Genomic DNA, 18,969 nt, shown 5'->3' with positions numbered 1-18,969 from the left:
TTTAGAGCAAAGATAATAGTTCTAGCAATACATGCTTAATGGTTAGAGCGTTGGGCGATATAAAAACTGTAAAAATTCCATAGCATTATTTACGTTCATGCTTTTAAAGAAATTTTTTATTAAATACCTCCTTGTGATTACAAAATTTTAAAAAATGTTTCAGCTCGATTTTACGTGGGTTTATTTTAATTGACCTAAATACGGACACAAAAACCTGTTGCTCCCATTAGCTGCAGCTAGTTCTAGTTATTATTCTTTTTATTTTTTTTTGGGAATCTATAACCTAATTTTGTGCATAACACTGATTTCTTCAGCTAATGTGCTGAAATTCATTATGGAATTAGTCAAAATTTTACGAAGCCCATTAATGTATTTATACATGAAAAGCAATTTTTATATCCGAACCAAACATTCAGACATATAATATTTAATCTCTTAAGATGCAAAATAAACTGAATATATGAAGGTATTTGCCCAGGTGTATGAATTAAAATGACATTTTGTCCTTTGATTATAATTCTTAGATTAAACTGTTGCAAAAACGTGGTATACACAAGATATTTAGAGCAACTGAATAGCTTAATGGTTAGAGCGTTGGGGATATAAAAGTAAAAAAAAAGAGCATTCACGTTGGCGACATGGTTTCAATCCTCCTTGTGATAAAATATACTTTTACGTGGGTTTCTTTTCCTAAAACGGACGCGACCTTTCGTTCGTCGTCGTTATTACTTTTTATTTTTTTTTTGACTTTCTAATTTTGTGCACGCGATTTCTCGAAACGAAATTTTCAAAAAATTGTATTTTACATGAATTTTTTTCCGTTTTTTGAAAATTCCTATCTGGTGCCATTTTTTAAAATGACATTTTGTCCACGATTTCAAAAACGGTAAGAGATGAAACTTTCAGGGATTATAGAATATATACTATCCAGCGCGACCTTTCGTTCGTCGTCGCTACTTCCTGTTGTTAGTATTTTCTAACTTTTTTGTTTTTGAATATTTTTTATTTATTTTTGGAATGCTAAGAGAGACCCTTCTATTGATGCTTACTATATAATTTGTTTGAATATTGATAAATCAAAACTCTAGATATTAACATTTAAAAATCTGAAGCGGGACCAAGATGGAGGCTGTCTCTGTCAACTCCGCCATTTCGCGAGTAGAGGTCCTTGGAGGCAGATGAGCGTTTGATTAAACCATTCTGACATAAGGATACATGAAATGTAAAAAACTACTTGGACTTTCACATAGTAGTATGTTGCAATTCAGTGTCAATCTTAAAACTTAATTTCCGTTTCACTGCTTTAGTGTAACTGGGGTAGATACAATATGTAATGTGTACAATGTGTTAAATATACGTTCTTAACGAAATAAAGTAAAGGCGATAAGAACGTTTTATGTATTTAATTTCATTGAAGCTATCACACCTATTTAATAGTTCAGTCCAAAGAAAATGCGCGATTATTTACTTGTGGCGTTTGGCGCGATATTATGAATAGTGGCCCACCTTTTATAATTCGTAGACAGGTGTACTGTTGCAAAAGTATACACAAGTATATTTAGAGCAGTACTCCCAATAGCTTAATGGTTTGCGAGCTGAGGATAAAAGCAAAAAAAGCGCATTCACGTTGGCGACCTGGGTTCAATCCTGAGTCAATTATTCAGAATTTCAGGCAAAGGAAGTTAAAATACAGAGATGATTTAAATAGAACCTACTTGTTGTACCTGTACCTGATGTGAAGGCATACTCAAAATAAATCTAAAATCTCCAACATCCTTTCACAGACACAAACTTGGTTTCAAATTCTTGTTGCTGATCTCTGCAGAGACAAACTTTCTGATTGGTTACCTTGAATACTCCTTGAGAGAAGTCTAGTATAGGGTAAAAGTTCTAAGTCCAGACTTATACTTCGCTCATACCATACTGATCTTCACTTATAAGTGAGGTATAAGTGAAATATTCACTGATATGTAGCTCATCTTTACTTATAAGTGAAGTATTAACGAAATCCGTTCCTCACTTATACTTACTTTGACTTATAGCAGTGTTTTCAATAAGATTTTCAATAGAAGGAAAAATAGATGGAATAGCAGGAAACTAGTTTCGGCGAGGGGTCTGGGGGTCCGAAAACGAAATTCAGCATTTTTGACTCACTTTTCTTACCTCTCAGGCCATTAAAAAAGTACTATTTTTCACATTCCTGTTACTATCAATTAGCAAATTTTACCTAGAAAAAGTCAATTAGAAAACAATTTTTACCTTTTCACATATTTGTTTGACAGGTTTTTGATAGATTGAATTTGTTTTTTTAAATTACTTGTCTATAAAAAACATATAGACATCTTAAGTATGAAATTATAGTATAGATGGGTAAAATTGTATGGGTAAACTATTACACTGAAAATTCTACATATTTATTCCCTTTCACATACATTGTTCAGGACCTTAATAGATATTTCAAAAAATTATTTAGTTAAAAATTTAAGATTTTTTGAACACTTGGTGATGTACAGTAGCCCCTAAATATTGAAATTTTCTGCAATCTTAGACTTTTCATAAAATAATCTTTAAACTGATTTTTTTTTGTTTTGACATTTTGTACAGATTAGCAGAAAAAAAATTAAGAAAATAAAATTTGATACAAAATTCTAGTACATTAAAACCTCCCCAAATGTGAAAACATATTGTCTCTGTATTTCAAGAGATATTTCACGAATAAATGAGAATAAATTTTTGTATTTTCAGTTTGAGGAAATTCTTTAAGAATTTCTAGGTCTTAGTCACGTCTTAGCTTAACATTTGATATTTTCATTTTGGGGAAATTCTGTAAGAATTCATACATTTATTAGTAAGGTCTTAAAATTATATTGGCCTAGATACAGACATCTGCTGTCGTTTACGGGGAACCCCTCACTTATTGAGGCTGTCGCACAATCAATTTACATCAAAAATTATTAAACACAAACGAATCTTTTCGGAAGGAACCATGCTTTATGTCTCTTAATGTACATATATGTCATCTCAAGCGCATGTGTGACAACAGCAGCATGTTTCTCCACTACTTCGCTTTCGTTGTCCGCGACGCCATTAGATGACACTATCGATCTAATCTAACTTCCTTGACAAAAGAGCGCACTCAAGGGAAGCTACTCAAGATCATGGAAATAGTTGCGATAAATTCTATGGATTTCACGTATCAGCCCCGGCAAAATCCTACTGACGGAAATTTCATAGCCGGCAATATTTCTCATACAGGCGGTTAATATTGCCGGTTGCCGGCTCTTATTGAAAACACTGTATAGTACACTTATAAGTAAATTTCAAAATTTATGTGACTTATAAGTTGCTAATAAGTGGATTATAAAACACTTATAAGTTTCTATTAGTTTTTTCTGTAAGGGATGGTTGGTGGTGTCAGGTAGATGTGCAGTAAGGTTTCGGAATTTTGATTTTGCCCCGGGGGATCAAATGGGGGTCGAAAAATGACGTTTTTCATGCAAAAAGCTCCGTCTTCCCTGAACTCCTCTTACATTTTATTCAGAAGCCTAATCACCTTTTGGGAGATGGTTGGTGGTGTCATGTAGATGTGCAGTTATGTTTTGGAATTCTGATTTTGCCCCGGGGGGTCAAATGGGGGTCGAAAAATGATATTTTTCATGCAAAAAGCACCGTCTTCCCTGAACTCCTTCTACATTTTACACAGTAGCCTAATCATCTTTTGGGAGATGGTTGGTGGTGTCAAGTAGATGTGCAGTAAGGTTTCGGAATTTAGATTTTGCCCTGGGGTGTCAAATGGGGGTCGAAAAATGGCGTTTTTATGCAAAAAGCCCCGTCTTCCCTGAACTCCTCTTACATTTTACTCAGCAGCCTAATCATCTTTTGGGAGATGGTTGGTGGGGTCATGTAGATGTGCAGTAAGGTTTCGGAATTTTGATTTTGCCCCAGGGGGTCAAATGGGGGTAAATAAATGACGTTTTTTATACAAAAGCCCCGTCTTCCCTGAACTTCTCCTACATTTTACACAGTAGCCTAATCATCTTTTGGGAGATGGTTGGTGGTGTCATGTAGATGTGCAGTAAGGTTTCGTAATTTTGATTTTTTCCCCGGAGGGTCAAATGGGGGTGGAAAAATGATGTTTTTTGTGCAAAAAGGCCTGTCTTGCCTGAAGTCCTCCTTAATATTACTCAGAAGCCTAATCATCTTTTAGGCGAGTTAAATATTTTGAAAATTATGTAAAACATCAACGTCAAGGGGTAAAAAAGCATTGCATGCTGGAAAACACCTTGAATTCTTATGAGTAATTAATGTACATGTCAAATGTGAGAGTCATATCTCATCTCAATCAAAAGTTATCAGCAAATGCAACATTTTTGAAAAGTAGGTTAAGCTTCAAGGTCAAGGTCACAGAGTAAAAGTCATGATTTATTTGGAAAGGTCTTATCACAGGTAATAATATACGTGCATTATAATATGAATGCCCTCACTTTTCTCTTTCAAAATGATGAATTTATAACAATTTAATTTTTTTGCAAGTAGGTCAAACTTCTAGGTCACATGTAAAAAAAAAATAACCATGCCATTCTCACAGGTAAATACTAGTACATAAGTTTAATATGAATGCCTTGTCTCTTCTCATTCAGTAGATATGACCGTGATGACCAAGGTTAAATTTATTGAGACAGATGGACAGTCTGACATACAAATGTACATATTTCTATATGAATTGGGTAAAATTGGCCCAGTGGTTCTAGAGAAGTTAAAAATGTAAAAAGTTTTCAGACAAACAGATGGACGACACGTCACAACAGACGTTATATGATAAGGAAACCAGAAAAGCTCAAATGAGTGTTTTGAAAGGGTTACAATATGGTTACAGTGTTTGAAAAGCTGTTCTTTTTTTGGTGTAGGGTGGTTTCGCGCCGATTACGTGTTCGAGCCGAGTGGTATCGCGTCGAGTGGTTTCGCCCCGTTTATCTACAGGTAAGTAGATATGGGTAGTATACAGAATGGCTTCCCCCGATTACCTGTAATTATAACTCAGGTAGCTAAGCTTGTAATTAATTAACCCCAAGCGTTAATGTCGAGTTATGTCAGATAATCATCCCATTTTGTATTATTAATACTTATAATGAGGCCATTTTTAGCATTTGATCGTCTAATTTGGAATAATTTTGGACTGGATGTTAAAATATAATTATTTCACAAATCTAGTTGACTTTTCAATGAAGGTTGAGAATTTTCAGAATAAAAAAAGCTGACCATGGCAAATGTTTGGGGAAGAATGAAGTTTTTTGAAATACATGTTAAAAGCGCACGACTTGTCTCTCATCATTATTTTTAGTTAATCTGCTCATCATTAGTGATCAAACGATAATCAAACGACTACCCGATAAGCGGTATCTTCAGTAATACAGTGGCGCGAACCCATGTGGGGCGAATCCACTCGGCGCGAACAAGTGATGGGAGCAAAACCACTCGGCGCAAACACGTAATAGGAGTGAAACCACCCGCATTCTTTTTTTCATGCAGAGATATGCATGACCAACATATTCATGTTTTATATTTTCTTTAGTAATTTGTTTGTTTGTTGTGAATACATCTCTCTTTGGAATTTTTCCCTCATATGGAGACACCACCAAATAATAATGAAGACAAGATGTGTTTGTGAAACACTGATGTCCCTGTATGGAAGTCTAGGGTATGGCGAAGGTTGAAGTTTCTCAAATATATGTCAAACTCAAAGGTCAAGGTCAAAGAGTTCAAATTGTTGATATCAGAAGAAAGTCTTGTCACAAGGAATGCACATGTGAAATAAGTAATCCCTAGTACTTCCTGTTCAAAAGTTAATTGCCAAGGTTAATTTTTTTTAAGTGGTTCAAACTCTAGGGTCAAGGCTTGACCCTAGAGTTCAAGGTCAAACATATTTATACCTGTTGACAGTTCACAATGAATACACATGTTAAGCATGAAAGCCCTAGCACCTACTGATCAAAATTTAGGCCAAGTTTAAAGTTTGGTATTTTTCTTGTAAAAATGTGTATCCTAGGTCAAGCGATCAGAGGTAAAAATTAATGGTACCCAAATAAAAGGTCTTAATTGTCACAAGAAATAAACCTATAAAATGTGGAAGCCATTTGTATAGCCCATCCCACTTAAAACTTATGGGCAAGGTTATAATTTTTGCAGACAAATAGACAGACATAATATAAACACAAGAAACAAAATATGTATAATTAGTCAAATGGAAAAAAAAAATACTATAATTGGAATCACAAAATAGATTGTTATTTCAGGGACAGGGAGTGGGTAGGGAGATTGGACCCCCCCCCCCCCCCCTGGAATTTGCTTTGTTATTTAAACAAGACTATATACTGAAGCAAATAAAAAATGACTTTGGACATCCTTCCCCTAACTTAGAAAACATTGACCCCAATATCATTGTTTTTATTTTGTTTATTTGTTTTCAGTTTTTTTTTCCTGCTGCTTGTCAGGAAATACTGGGCTGGAATTTTTTGACTGAAATGTGAACCCCCTCCCTACTCCGAAAAAAAATTCTGGAGATAACTTCACAATATCAAATTTGTCTAGTGTGGCATGCGATGATCTTTGACCCTTTTTGAACTTTAACCTAATCGTTTGGGTTTATTTTACCCCCCACTATACTTAAACTTGTACTTACTGACTGCCGGTCTTGTCAACTTCATGAAATATAATCCAATTATAACACAAAATGAATTAATCCAATGCACACCAGACTGCAGCATGTGCTATTCCATTCGGCAAACCTTCGTCGATTCCATCACCTTATCAGATGAAGTTGGAATCGGCCGAGGTGAGCCGAATGGTGTTTAATCTAAAAATATGATAATGGGTGACGCAACGTGATGTGATGTAGAAATTTACATGTTAACATGTATAGTACAAGAACAAATTTTAAATTAATTCATGACAAACGATGTTTTAACAAAACTTTTCCATCTAGCCTATTCTGAAAAGTATGTGCTGTGTGATTGTGGTGTCGAAAGGGGGGGGGGGGATTAGTAAATTTAAAACGGTTCTATTATGAGCAAAACATTTATCAAAATCTAATTTACATCATTAATAGAATTCAAAATGGTATATAATGAATTAAGCATGTAAAATAAATATAAGAGGTTCTGAGTTATAGGTCACAGGGTTGAGAATTTCATACTCAATTTGATGAATACATGTAAATTATAGAATTATTTTGACTTTTCCCTAGCTTGGAAAGCCGCCCAATATGTAGGAGCGTGTATTTAGAGGCAAATATCTTAGTGCGGGTATTACTGTCTCATGACAGCATCTAGTTATCAATATTCAGACCCACAAAAAAAGTTAGTGTCAAAAACGTAACATTTTTTACCTTGACCTTGACCTCACTTATCTTTAATTAGAGTTTCGCTCAGTTTTAAAGATACCATTCAAGATATTTTTATCAAACTTCATATGTTGATACATATTGATGAGAGATATGTGACTGCATCAACATTTTTGACCTTGACCTTTCATTTGACCTTGACCTGTGAACTCTGTTTTCCTAAATCAGTGTCAAACTTCATATGCTGATACATACTGATGTAAGCATTTCAACTGCATCAACATTTTTGACCTTTACCTTTTATTTGACCTTGACCTCACTTTTATCAAATTGTATTTATGTCAGTTTTATTTAAAGACATCATTCAAGATATTTTTATCCAACTTCAGATGTTGATACATATTGATGAGAGATATGCAGCTGCATCAACATTTTTGACCTTGACCTCTCCTTTGACCTTTGACCTCACTTTTCCCAAATCAGTGTCAAACTTCATATGCAGATACATACTGATAGAAGCAATTCAACTACATTAACAATTTTGACCTTGACTTTTTATTTGACCTTGACCTCACTTTTATCAAATTGTGTTCAAGTCATTTTTAATTAAAGACATCATTCTAGATATTTTTATCAAACTTCATATGGTGATACATATTGATGAGAGATATGCAACTGCATCAACATTTTTGACCTTTACTTTGACATTGACCTCACTTTTCCTAAATTAGTGTCAAACTTCATAAGCTGATAGATATTGAGGTAAGCATTTCAAGTGTATCATGATTTTTTACCTTGACCTTTCATGTGACCTTGACCTCACTTTTATTGATTTGTGTTTTAAGTCAGTTTTAAAGAAACCATTTATAAATATTTTTTCAACTTCATATGCTGATACATACTGATGAGAGCTTTTCAACTGAATCAACAGTTTTTGACCTTAGCATTTCCTTTGACCTTGACCTCACTTTAATGAAATTAATGTCAAACATCATATGCTGATACATACTAATGTAAGCAATTCAACTGCATCACTTTAAAAGATTTTCTGATCAAATTTCATACACTAATACAAATTTTCTTGTTGCTTTACTAATATACCCTGGGCGGGGCATTCATGTCCTATGGACATATTTCTAGTTGAAGTTGTACAATTAGTTCATGAACTTTTTGATCACCCCTCATAGGGTGGGGTCATTAAAAAATCTCAAGAACCACTGGGTCAGAAATGCTGAAACAGCTGTGGAAGCATCCTGGGGTAGATTCTTAATTAATCCAATTATGCCTCATAGGGATAGGATAGGCCCACAATAAGTATTACAAGAAAGGAAGTCTGGTGAGGAATAGCAGTGCAAACTTTACTCAGGTGAGCATTGTGGCCCTTGGGCCTCTTGTATTTTACTGCCATATTAAAATAAAACATTATTGTAGAATCCCAAGGACTGTAGTAAAGCGAAGAAGATTGTCTGCAATCTTAGTAAGGGCTGTGGTTATGGCTGCCAGCTTCATCATGTGGTGTACTGTATGATGGTGGGGTATGCTACTGGACGGACTTTGATATTAGAGTCCCAAGGTTGGAGATATGCATCAGCTGGCTGGGAGTCAGTGTTCCAGCCACTCAGTAATACATGTACCAAGAAAGACGGAACAAGTTCAGAACACTGGAAAGGTGGGTTAGAGGACATAAAACAACAACCAGTTCTTGCTGTTTTTTTTAGCTCACCTGAGCTGAAAGGCTCAAGTGAGCTTTTCTGATCACATTTTGTCCATTATCTGTTTAGCTGTCCGTCTGTCTGTAAACTTAAGACATTTTTTACTTCTTCTCCAGAACCACTGGGCCAATTTAAACAAAACTTGTCTAAAAGCATTTCTGGTTGAAGAGAATTCAAGATTATTCAAGTGAAGGGCCACACCCTATTTCAAGGGGAGATAATTAAAAAATAGTGAAAAGAGCCATAGCTGCCTTACCGATGACACGACCGACTCAAGTATTTAAAAGGAAATCATTTGTTTCTATTTATAGATGCGTGTACCATTTCAATTCAAGATCAAACTACATGTTTGTAATCATTTGTGGACCAGTGTTATATTTTCATAGTTTCAAGTTTGTTACATAATTCCCATACCGAAAAAAGTTATAACTTAGTTATAACTTTTGTAACTAAAATTAGTTATATAAAAGTAATAACTAAGTTATTGGAGTTTGGAACTGCATGTTTTAAGTGAGGTATTATTATAACTTCGTTACAAAAAAGTTATAACTTTTGTATAACTTTTCACCTTTTATTCAACATAAATACAGCAAGTGCATCAAAGTCACAAAAAAAGTTATAACTACAAAAAGTTATACTTATTAAAAGTTACACAAAAAATTATTTAAAAAAGGTACAAAGTTATACTTTAGAAATACCCAAATAAACAGTGGAAAAGTTACAAAAAAGTTATACCTGAAAAAAGTTACGAAAAAGTTACAAAAAAGTTATACCCGAAAAAAATTATACCCAGGAAAAGTTATAACTAATAAAAGTTATACCCATTAAAACAGGTCGAGACCACTACCTTATATGGAAGGCAATTTTCAACACGTGATGATGTCTTCGTCACACCCATTCTCCAATCAAGTGAATGAGTCCCAAAGTATGACAGTCTACTATGTGTTTACGATTCAATGGCGACACGTGGTTTTCGTCGGTTTATTGCACAATATTTAACTCGTCACCGGAAAAACTGTAGAGCTCCTTTATCACTTTGTAAGACCGAAATTGAAAGATTATATTCTAAAGACATTGCTCCATGCTCACATTTAATAATGGAGTTGTTTAAGTTGACTAATAGTTCCTTCGAATACCGTACAAATGCATTTACATAAAACACCTTTTGATAATATTGAGGGGTTAAAAATAGTTGCACAGCGTCTCCTGCTGTCTAAAACCAAGGACCTATATACTACCTGCTAAAACTTTGTACACGTATATCACATGAAAAAAACTCAGTGTTTTATCGACACGATAGCACCTATGTCTCTTTGAACAATGGTTTAAGCCGATGTATTATAAGTTGATATAAGGCTTCATAAAGCACATTTTGTAAATGTGAGCATAGAAATGAAAGATTATACATCATTTTTAATATTTCTTTCCCAAATATCAAAAAACAATTGAAAATAAGTTTCCAAGGGAAAATTCAAGTTGCCCTTTATTTTCAACACAGCTGGGTACTTGTAGTAGCCCACAATGCATTGCGGCTCATTCAGCAGTAGGTAAAGGAAACAGATAGCTAATTTACATGCAAATTTATGCTGACGTCAGAAAATCTAGTGGTCTCGACCTGTAAAAGGTTATAACAAAAAAAAGTTATAACTAAAAAAAAAGTTATACCTATCATAAAGTTATGAAAAAGTTATACCCCAAGAAAGTTATGAAAAAGTTACAGAAAAGTTATACCTACAAAAAAGTTATAACTACAAAAAGTTATAACTATAAAAAACAAGGTATTATTTTATCTGGGAATAATTATTTTCCTGGGAATTCACCCTTTTCCTGTGGATAAATTATAAGGTGCCCTATTACCCCTTAGTTACTCAAAAAATAAAAATGGTAGTGACATTTATGCCTAAATGTAAGTGATATTACTTAGATGAAGAAAAAATGTTTATATCACATTACTTTCTGTTCTGTATTTTCTATCTTTTTATCAATGTTTCCATTTTTTTTTTCTTTCTCAATTTTTTTTTTTTTTTTTTTTTTTTGTGTGTGTGTATAAATTTATTATTGTTATTCAATCTCATAATATAAGTCTAAGATTTACTTCCGGTAGAAGGGGGGTGGGGTCAGCTTTTCAGTGAAAAGCTAACCCACCTTAGGTTTTCACTGAAAAGCTAACCCCCTTAGCTTTTCACTGAAAAGCTAACCCTCAACGTAAATCCAAGTTTTGTTCCATCGCTGGCAGAAAAGGACATTGCAATTCGTAATTCCTCACCGCAAACTGTATAATAAATCGTTAAAAACATCGTAGAAGCGATTATTCATCAAATGTAAGCTTAAAAATAAAACGAGTGTAGCCCAAGGTAGGCCATTGCGAGTTACCGATTTCTCTTCACGAAAATACAAAGTGATTATGATCGAGGCGTATAGAATCCTGATTGATGTCGCGAAAGTTCGTAAATTTCCTGATAAGCAAGTTACAATATGCCATTAGTCCGTATTTTGAAGCGTTATTTACAATGACAAGTTCCAACAAACGATATCCATTACTGCTGAAGGTGGCGTCTCTGCATCACTTCCTTATTACATGACGTCATGTTCGCAGTGTCTCGGGTCTTTCCGGCGAGCTCGGAAAAACACGATTGATCGAATCATTGTTTATAAGATATGAAAAACTGTTTTGCTGAGAATAAATAAATAACAGCATGCTTATCTTTATAATTAAATTGTTCAAGTTCACCCATGTTAAAATAAGCAAAAATTAATTGCAGGTACCGCAAAGTGATTAGATCTAACAGGTAATGAGGTGTACATGAAGTGGAATAAGTTGTATTTGTTAAAATCTGTTCCGATTTTTACAGTTTTTGTTGTTGTTGAATTTTGAAATTTTTTTTCTGGTGGTAGATTGTTGGTATTTAAATGCATGGATTTTTTTTTAATATTGGTTCGACACTTTGCTTCTTTAGTAACGTAATGTAATAAATTATCCTATTCTTCATAAATGATATATAATTATGTAACTGAGATTACAAGATTTCCAAGAACTTCTAAAGGGTAAAACAATAAATCAATTTTAAATTTCTGAAGATTTTGGATCCACCCACATACTTCGTCGCCATTTAAAGACGCATTTTTAGTGTGCAAATCTTTGAGATACAGCAAAAAAATGACGTAGACCTTACTGTTACGTCATAGAGCTCTCGGGGTTCAGAAAAACAGAGAAAACTAAGCTGGAGGATTCATGGGATTGTTCAGGCAAAGACAGGGAGATTCAATATTACCTGTTTTTCTGTTCTCTCTCTCCGTTTCTTAAGATTTGATACTGCTGTACGGTATCGATTTGTTAATGCCACAATACAAAATAAAATGTACCTGTAAAAAGGCGCATAACAGGAGAAATATATTTTAAATTGACCATTTCAAAAACTGGATTGGGCAACCACCGAGCTTTTTTAAATTGTAAATTTTGTATATACTCTCGGTTTAACCCATAGGTAACAAACACATATTAATTAACGGGGTACTATTTACTTTACACGTAAAGTAATGCACATCTCACACACATATGACCAAACAGTTAGATTATCTATCGTTATAAGATAAGATTAATAATTAATGCCAATTTGAGGCAAATTTGTTGAATTTCCTCCAAGGGTTATAAGAATTTGACGGAAATATCTAGGATGAATGCCGAAAAAAAGTGGACTGAAAAACATACTGCCGAAAATGCTGGAAATGTGGTATAAAAAGTGGTATAAAAAGATAGTATACAATTAACTCTGATACACGGATTATACAACACATGTATTGTACATTCATGACGGTATCCACTATATACAGCCCCCCTTTTTTCTGGAATCCGTGAACAAATGAAGCGATGTTGTTGGACCAAATTAAAAAAAAAACCTAGAAGATCCCATACCAGTATATAATTGTTTTAAAGTATCGGTTATTAAATTAAATAAGAAATTTACACTGCTAAAATGTATAATTTACAATTTTTTTTCATAGTGCAGCCCACTCATTTAAACCAAATTAACGTCATATCTACCTATGAAGGAATGAAATTTTTCGAACTACCCCCCCCCCCCCCCTTTCCTGTTCAGAAACATCTGAATCCGCTCCTGTATTTTATCAGAGAAAGTGGATGAATGACGTTTGTCAAGTGTATGTACTGGTATTTCTTATGATATTCTCTAGGTATAATTATACATTTGTAATTATTTCCTCCAGTGTGATGTTTTTTCGTGAATTTACTTTAAAAATAACACAACAAAGAAGAAAAGTAGAATTGCTTGGTTTTATAAAGTTATATGATTGGCTGCGATATGGGAAGGGATTAACATAAAAATAAGTTACGTTAATTTACCCTACGTGTATTTGAATCTCTTCTCCCTATATAGCTAGCAGCTTTGGTGTTGGAAACTTTCATACATTACATATATCTATTTACTTATCACTCTCTTTTGTTAAAAAAATATTACTTAATTTTACATGATATGAAAATCAGTCAATATGTTCAAGCAGTGTTGTAGCACTTGTCGGGCATCATGTGTGTGACCGGAATTAAGTGATGTGGTCAACTTGGCGAGATAAAAGCAAAAACCTATGAAAAAAAAGTGGACAGCCAGTAATTAAGGTCTTCCGTTTCCAACGGAAGACCTTATTGTTTTCGTTCGGTTTCTTTTTCCCTATTATTATTATTATTTTTTTTTTTCTTACCGATTTTTGTGCACGCCAGTTCTCGGAAACGGCTTGGTCGATTTTCACGAAACTTTCAGATCTGATAGATATTGGTCTGAACCTTATTGGAAATTTTTTATAAGTACGTCGTCACTTCCGGTCGTGAGATATGGACGATTTACTGATTTTAAGAGGGTCAGCTTGTCCGGGCAATCACTAAAAAACGAATGAAGATATTGACTTGAGATTTGCAGTGAAGGTAGAGGAAGGATTGCTGAATTGCTTTTTTGAGACTATATCTTTCCAGCGCAAAAGGCGTTGAAGCTCTCTTGAGCTCGTTATTAGCTCACCTGAGCCAAAGGCTCAAGTGAGCTTTTCTGATCACAATTTGTCCGTTGTCTGTCGTTGTCGTTGTCGGCGTTGTCGTCGTCGTCGTCGTTGTCGGCGTTGTCGTTGTCGTAAACTTTTCACATTTTCATCTTCTTCTCAAGAACCACTGGGCCAATTTCAACTAAACTTGCCATAAAGTATCCTTAGGTAAAGGGGATTCAGGTTTGTTCAAATGAAGGGCCATGCCCTCTTTCAAGGGGAGATAATTAGGAATTAGTGAAAAAGTAATGATGTATTTTAAAAATCTTCTTCTCAAGAACCACTTGGCCAAGAAAGATGAAACTCATAGTGAAGTACCCTCAGGTGGTGTAGCTTCAAGTTTGTTAAAATCAAGACCCCTGGGGCAAGGGTGGGGCCGTAATGGATGAGTAAATTTTACATAAGAATACATCAGAAAACCTTTAAAATTTAAAAATCTTCTTCCCCAGATCCCATAGGCAACAGAGCTGTGAGTAATTACATTAATGTGCAAGTAACCTTATGTAGTGCACATTCAATTTTGTCTAGTTTGTGGCCGTACGAAACGATACATGTATCAACAGATTAGGTTTACCTTTATTTTTTTTTCGATCGGGCGCGGTGTACCAAATAAATGAAAACGAGGCACGTCAGCCATTTTTGATGTGTGGACAGCGAAGAAGTGACTGAAGTAAAGTGAAATTTAGTGTTTACACGGATCTGGAACAAAAGTATTCATTGCCGATTGTTGTTTTTATTCTGTAAGGTTTGAAGAGTAAAGGATTTAGTTGAATAATTACAACCTTGCGTATATTTGTTCATGCAGCATTAATTTGTTATTATGCAGTGGGCACAGCGATCATACTGCGCAGTTGAAGTCTCTCGGAGAAAAACAAGTCCATTTAGATACTGCTACATTTTACTAGTGTTAAAGAAGATTGAGAAGATTATCTCTTTTTAAAATTTACATAGTAGAACGAAGCGTAATAGTTTGTCATTACATAACATAAATAGACGAATTTTACATTTTTTTTTTTACATTTCTAAGAGTTTCCCCCGTTGTCGGCGTAACGATCTATTTCCCACTGTCTTCAAACGTTATCAGACAATTTTGATCTGTACCTGTATTGCCAGAGTATGAGGTAACATGTAAATTATGAACCTATTCATACAGATTTTATTACTAAGATACTGATTTATAAAGTTGGTAAGGTTATAGACGGAAAACAGTGCCTTAAGCTGGTTGACCCTTGATAGTCCCCACAAAGGGGAATAACTTTTGTAAATGTGAAAGTCGTCTACAGGGACAACTCTTGCATATAGGTACACCTGTCATGACTCATCAGTACATGTTTATAAAGGATAACTTATTGTTAGTAAAAGTATCAGTACAAGTGTTTATTGAAGTTTGCAGAAAGGAAACTCTTGATTGTGATTTTGTGTCAATTGCGGAGACAAGGAATATCACCTGCACAGGTTCCTGACAATTGGTTAAAATAAAGCTTAGAAGAGTGTGTAAAATGGTAAAAAAAAAGAAAAGACAACAGTATAATAAAAAGACTACAGATCTACATGCAGTTCATTGTTGTTTTATGGGCATTTTTTTATGAAAATAATTGAAAGTTGGAAATAATATTTTGTTAACTTTAAACAATATTTCATGATTATTGATATATTGAAACAATGGGAATTAATATTTTTAAAAAATTGCATTCAATGGGTATATTACTGATATTAGTCCCATCTTTCATTAGAATGACAACATGTATTTATTTTTTGTGATTACAAGGTTTAAAAGTAGTTATCCAGAAATAAGACTTGTATTTTTCATTAATATATTTTACGGTGTGACCGTTTGGGCGAGCGCACTTGTACCTTACAAAATACACCTGAAATGTTGATCTGCCACTTCAAACGTCAAGTCGCATGAGACATCTAGATTATTACTTCATACGAGAGATCGTCAGGGTTAACGGAAACAGCCAAGCATCTAGTTGAGACTAATAGATTTAGTGCAATTTTTGTCGAAAGACGTTGCAGAGTTATTATTTTTTGTTTCTTTTTAAGATTTCTACATACTGAAAGTCTTTTATGCGTTATGTTATTATTTATTTGCGTAAAGGGTATTGGGTTGCAAAGGAATTCTGGGAAGGTGTCACAACAAATTTTGCATGACATATGTACAGATTTCATTCCGAATTTCCTCTGTTCTTACATGTAAGTTTATTGAGCTCACTTCGCGTTACTTTGCGACCTTTGCTGCGCTCGCTCTGATTACATTTACATATTTTCTAAACTAAAAATTTTTTCTTTTGTATAGTAAAACCTTGCACTAGCTTGCAGTATTGTCCATTTCCTGTTATTAGTCTGACCCCATAAACAATCTTGGCGGTATAAAATTTAATCCAAAATTTAGTGTTCATTTAAGGCCTTGATATTGTTTCAACCATTCTTGACCTAGAAGAGGTGATCATTTTTGACAGAGTTCAAGTATTCATAAAATGGTTTTCTTAGCATTTAACAAGTTCCTTATATGTTTCTTTAGCTTTAATTGTTACCCATATGGGACATGTAAATTTTAGCACACTCTTTATTCTAGCTCCATATGTTCAAAAGTTCAAGACCAAGATTAAAGTGTGGTATTTTTTTTAGTAAAAAGTAGGTCAAACTCCAAGGTCAAGAGGTCAAATTTGGTGGTGCACAAAGAAAGGTCTTGTCACAAGAAATACACCTGTCAAATGTGAAAGCCATAGCGGGTGAGGAGCCACTCAAAGATTGTAGGCAAGGTTAAAGTTTTTGTTGACACAATGATGATAAAAGTGATGTAATTCAAAGGAATTGATTTTATTTCAAAAGAAATTTCAAGGTATTAAATGCTACCAAATTATAACACATCTTAGAGGAATATTTAATAGAGGAAATGGCTGAATTAAAAGGTTTTGACCAAAATAGCAAATTTTAAGAATCCTGACTTTGTAATTTCTGATACGAGTTATGAAAAATTAAGATGCATGTGGTGGCATAACAGAAAAACTTGAAATGGCTTAAAGGGTTGCTTTTATAATTTTAATTGCAGGTTAAATACAATACCAATGTACAAACAGTCCTCGATAAACATAATAAAAAAAAAAAGTTCTATAAAATTTTATGAAATACCACAATGGTTAGGAATGTAATTTGGATTATTGCACAAAAGCTATGCCAGTGAATGTTGTATACATTTATATGGTACATGTAATTTTAGGAAATGTGTGACACATGTTCAAGGTAAGTCTTGTGTTAGTGAATTAATGAGAGAGTTTATAGAGGGTCACACCAATGAAGATTCAGCAATGCATGACCAATCAGATGAATCGGACTCTGAGGAATTCTTGACCATCAAATTTTGTGCACGTGATTTCTCAAAGACTACTAGATGGATTTTTATGAAAATTGCAGGAACAATGTGTTGCTATCTGCAGTTATTATATCCTGGAGATTTTTTGGAAATTCCATTCTGGTGCCGAGTTACGGACAATTTTCTGATTTTAAATTGACATTTTGTTCGCGGATAATCTAAAGAACGGTAAAAGATATCACTGTGAAACTTTCAGGGATTATAGATCGTGATAAGTACTATCCAAGACGCGATCTTTTGTACGTCGTCTCTACTTCCTGTCGTAACGACATGCAAAGAAAAAAAGTCAAATTTTTAAACTTTTTTGTTTTTCAATATTTTCAAATCATATTAGTATGGTTGATAGAAACATTTCTCATTATGCTGAATATATAATTTGTTTGTAAATTGATGAATTCGAACTCGAGATATTAACATTCAATAGTCTAAAGCGGGATCTTAATGGCGGCGGTCTCTGTCAATTCCGACATTTCGCAATAGAGGTTTACAGAGGCAGCTGAGCGTTTGCTTGAACGAAAGTAACATAAGGAGCAATGAAATGTGTAGGGATACTTGGATTGTCACGTCGTAGGTTCGTTGCAATTTGGTGTCAAACTACATTTATTATCCAAGGTCTACTTACAAGTCTTCTTTAATTGGTTTTGGTTGTTTCTCAAAGTAGAAATAGAAAAGAATTATTGTGCAAATGAAGTAGAGGGTCGGCTTGTCCTGAGATCTCCTAAACGACTTAAGATATCGACTTGAGATTTTCAGTGAAGGTAGAGGAAGGATAGTAGATGTGACATTTTGCATATAGATCTTTCCAGGTAAAAAGGCATTGACGCTCGCCTGGGCTCGAAAAATAGGCTCAGAAGCATCTCGCAAAAATTGACACATTTTCTTTTACATCTTTTTACTTGTTAATATTCTGATAAGACATATCTAATAAAAGATGTGCAATATAGTAAGACCGTTCATTTGATATCAGGAAAATGGGCTTAACCCTCCAAATTAAGGGCATAGAGAAGCCAAAAGTCTCTCGTCTTAAACTCTTTAATGATCAATATTTTGTGATACATTACTGAAGCAATGATATTCATCTTAACGATTTCAACAATATATACTAAAAATTTGATCATATGTTATGTAATAAAGGGTCACAGGGGGCTAGAATGCTAAATCTTTGACGATTTATATCTCGAAAAGCGTGAATATTTTGATAACCAATATTGAACAAAAGATGGTCAAAATAATGTTCCCAACAATAATGCATACTTTAATTTTTTTCTTTTTTTCATTTTTTCCGTCGACACCTCCGTTGTAAACCGGAAGTACATGTAGTTAAAATACATGTATAGGGATTTTTTTTTTCATTTTCTGATGAATGTAATTGTTCATTATAGAGATTTAAAGAATGCATAGCATCTTAATATTTCCACCGAAAGTACGGTTCGTTCTAACCGGAAGTTGTCTAAAAATTAGTATTTTCCATTGAAACTTTCAGGGATGATTACTGCATG

General features: G+C 34.0%; 1 protein-coding gene across 1 annotated transcript in view; it reads left to right on the top strand.

Moving 5' to 3' along the window:
• LOC134246648 (alpha-(1,6)-fucosyltransferase-like) overlaps window positions 1-18,969 on the top strand; it is a 134,719-nt gene that overhangs the window by 22,321 nt on the left and 93,429 nt on the right. The window contains exon 3 of the mRNA XM_062729024.1: window positions 8,771-9,008. Coding sequence (XP_062585008.1) covers window positions 8,771-9,008 — 238 coding nt within the window. The remainder of the gene's footprint in view (window positions 1-8,770; window positions 9,009-18,969) is intronic.

The sequence above is a fragment of the Saccostrea cucullata genome, unplaced genomic scaffold (assembly GCF_032062105.1).
Source record: "Saccostrea cucullata isolate Sc308-1 unplaced genomic scaffold, CSIRO_AGI_Scuc_v1 ctg1438, whole genome shotgun sequence".
NCBI lineage: Eukaryota > Metazoa > Mollusca > Bivalvia > Ostreida > Ostreidae > Saccostrea > Saccostrea cuccullata.
Note: the sequence above shows the minus strand (reverse complement) of the source record. Positions and strands in the feature narration are given on the sequence as shown.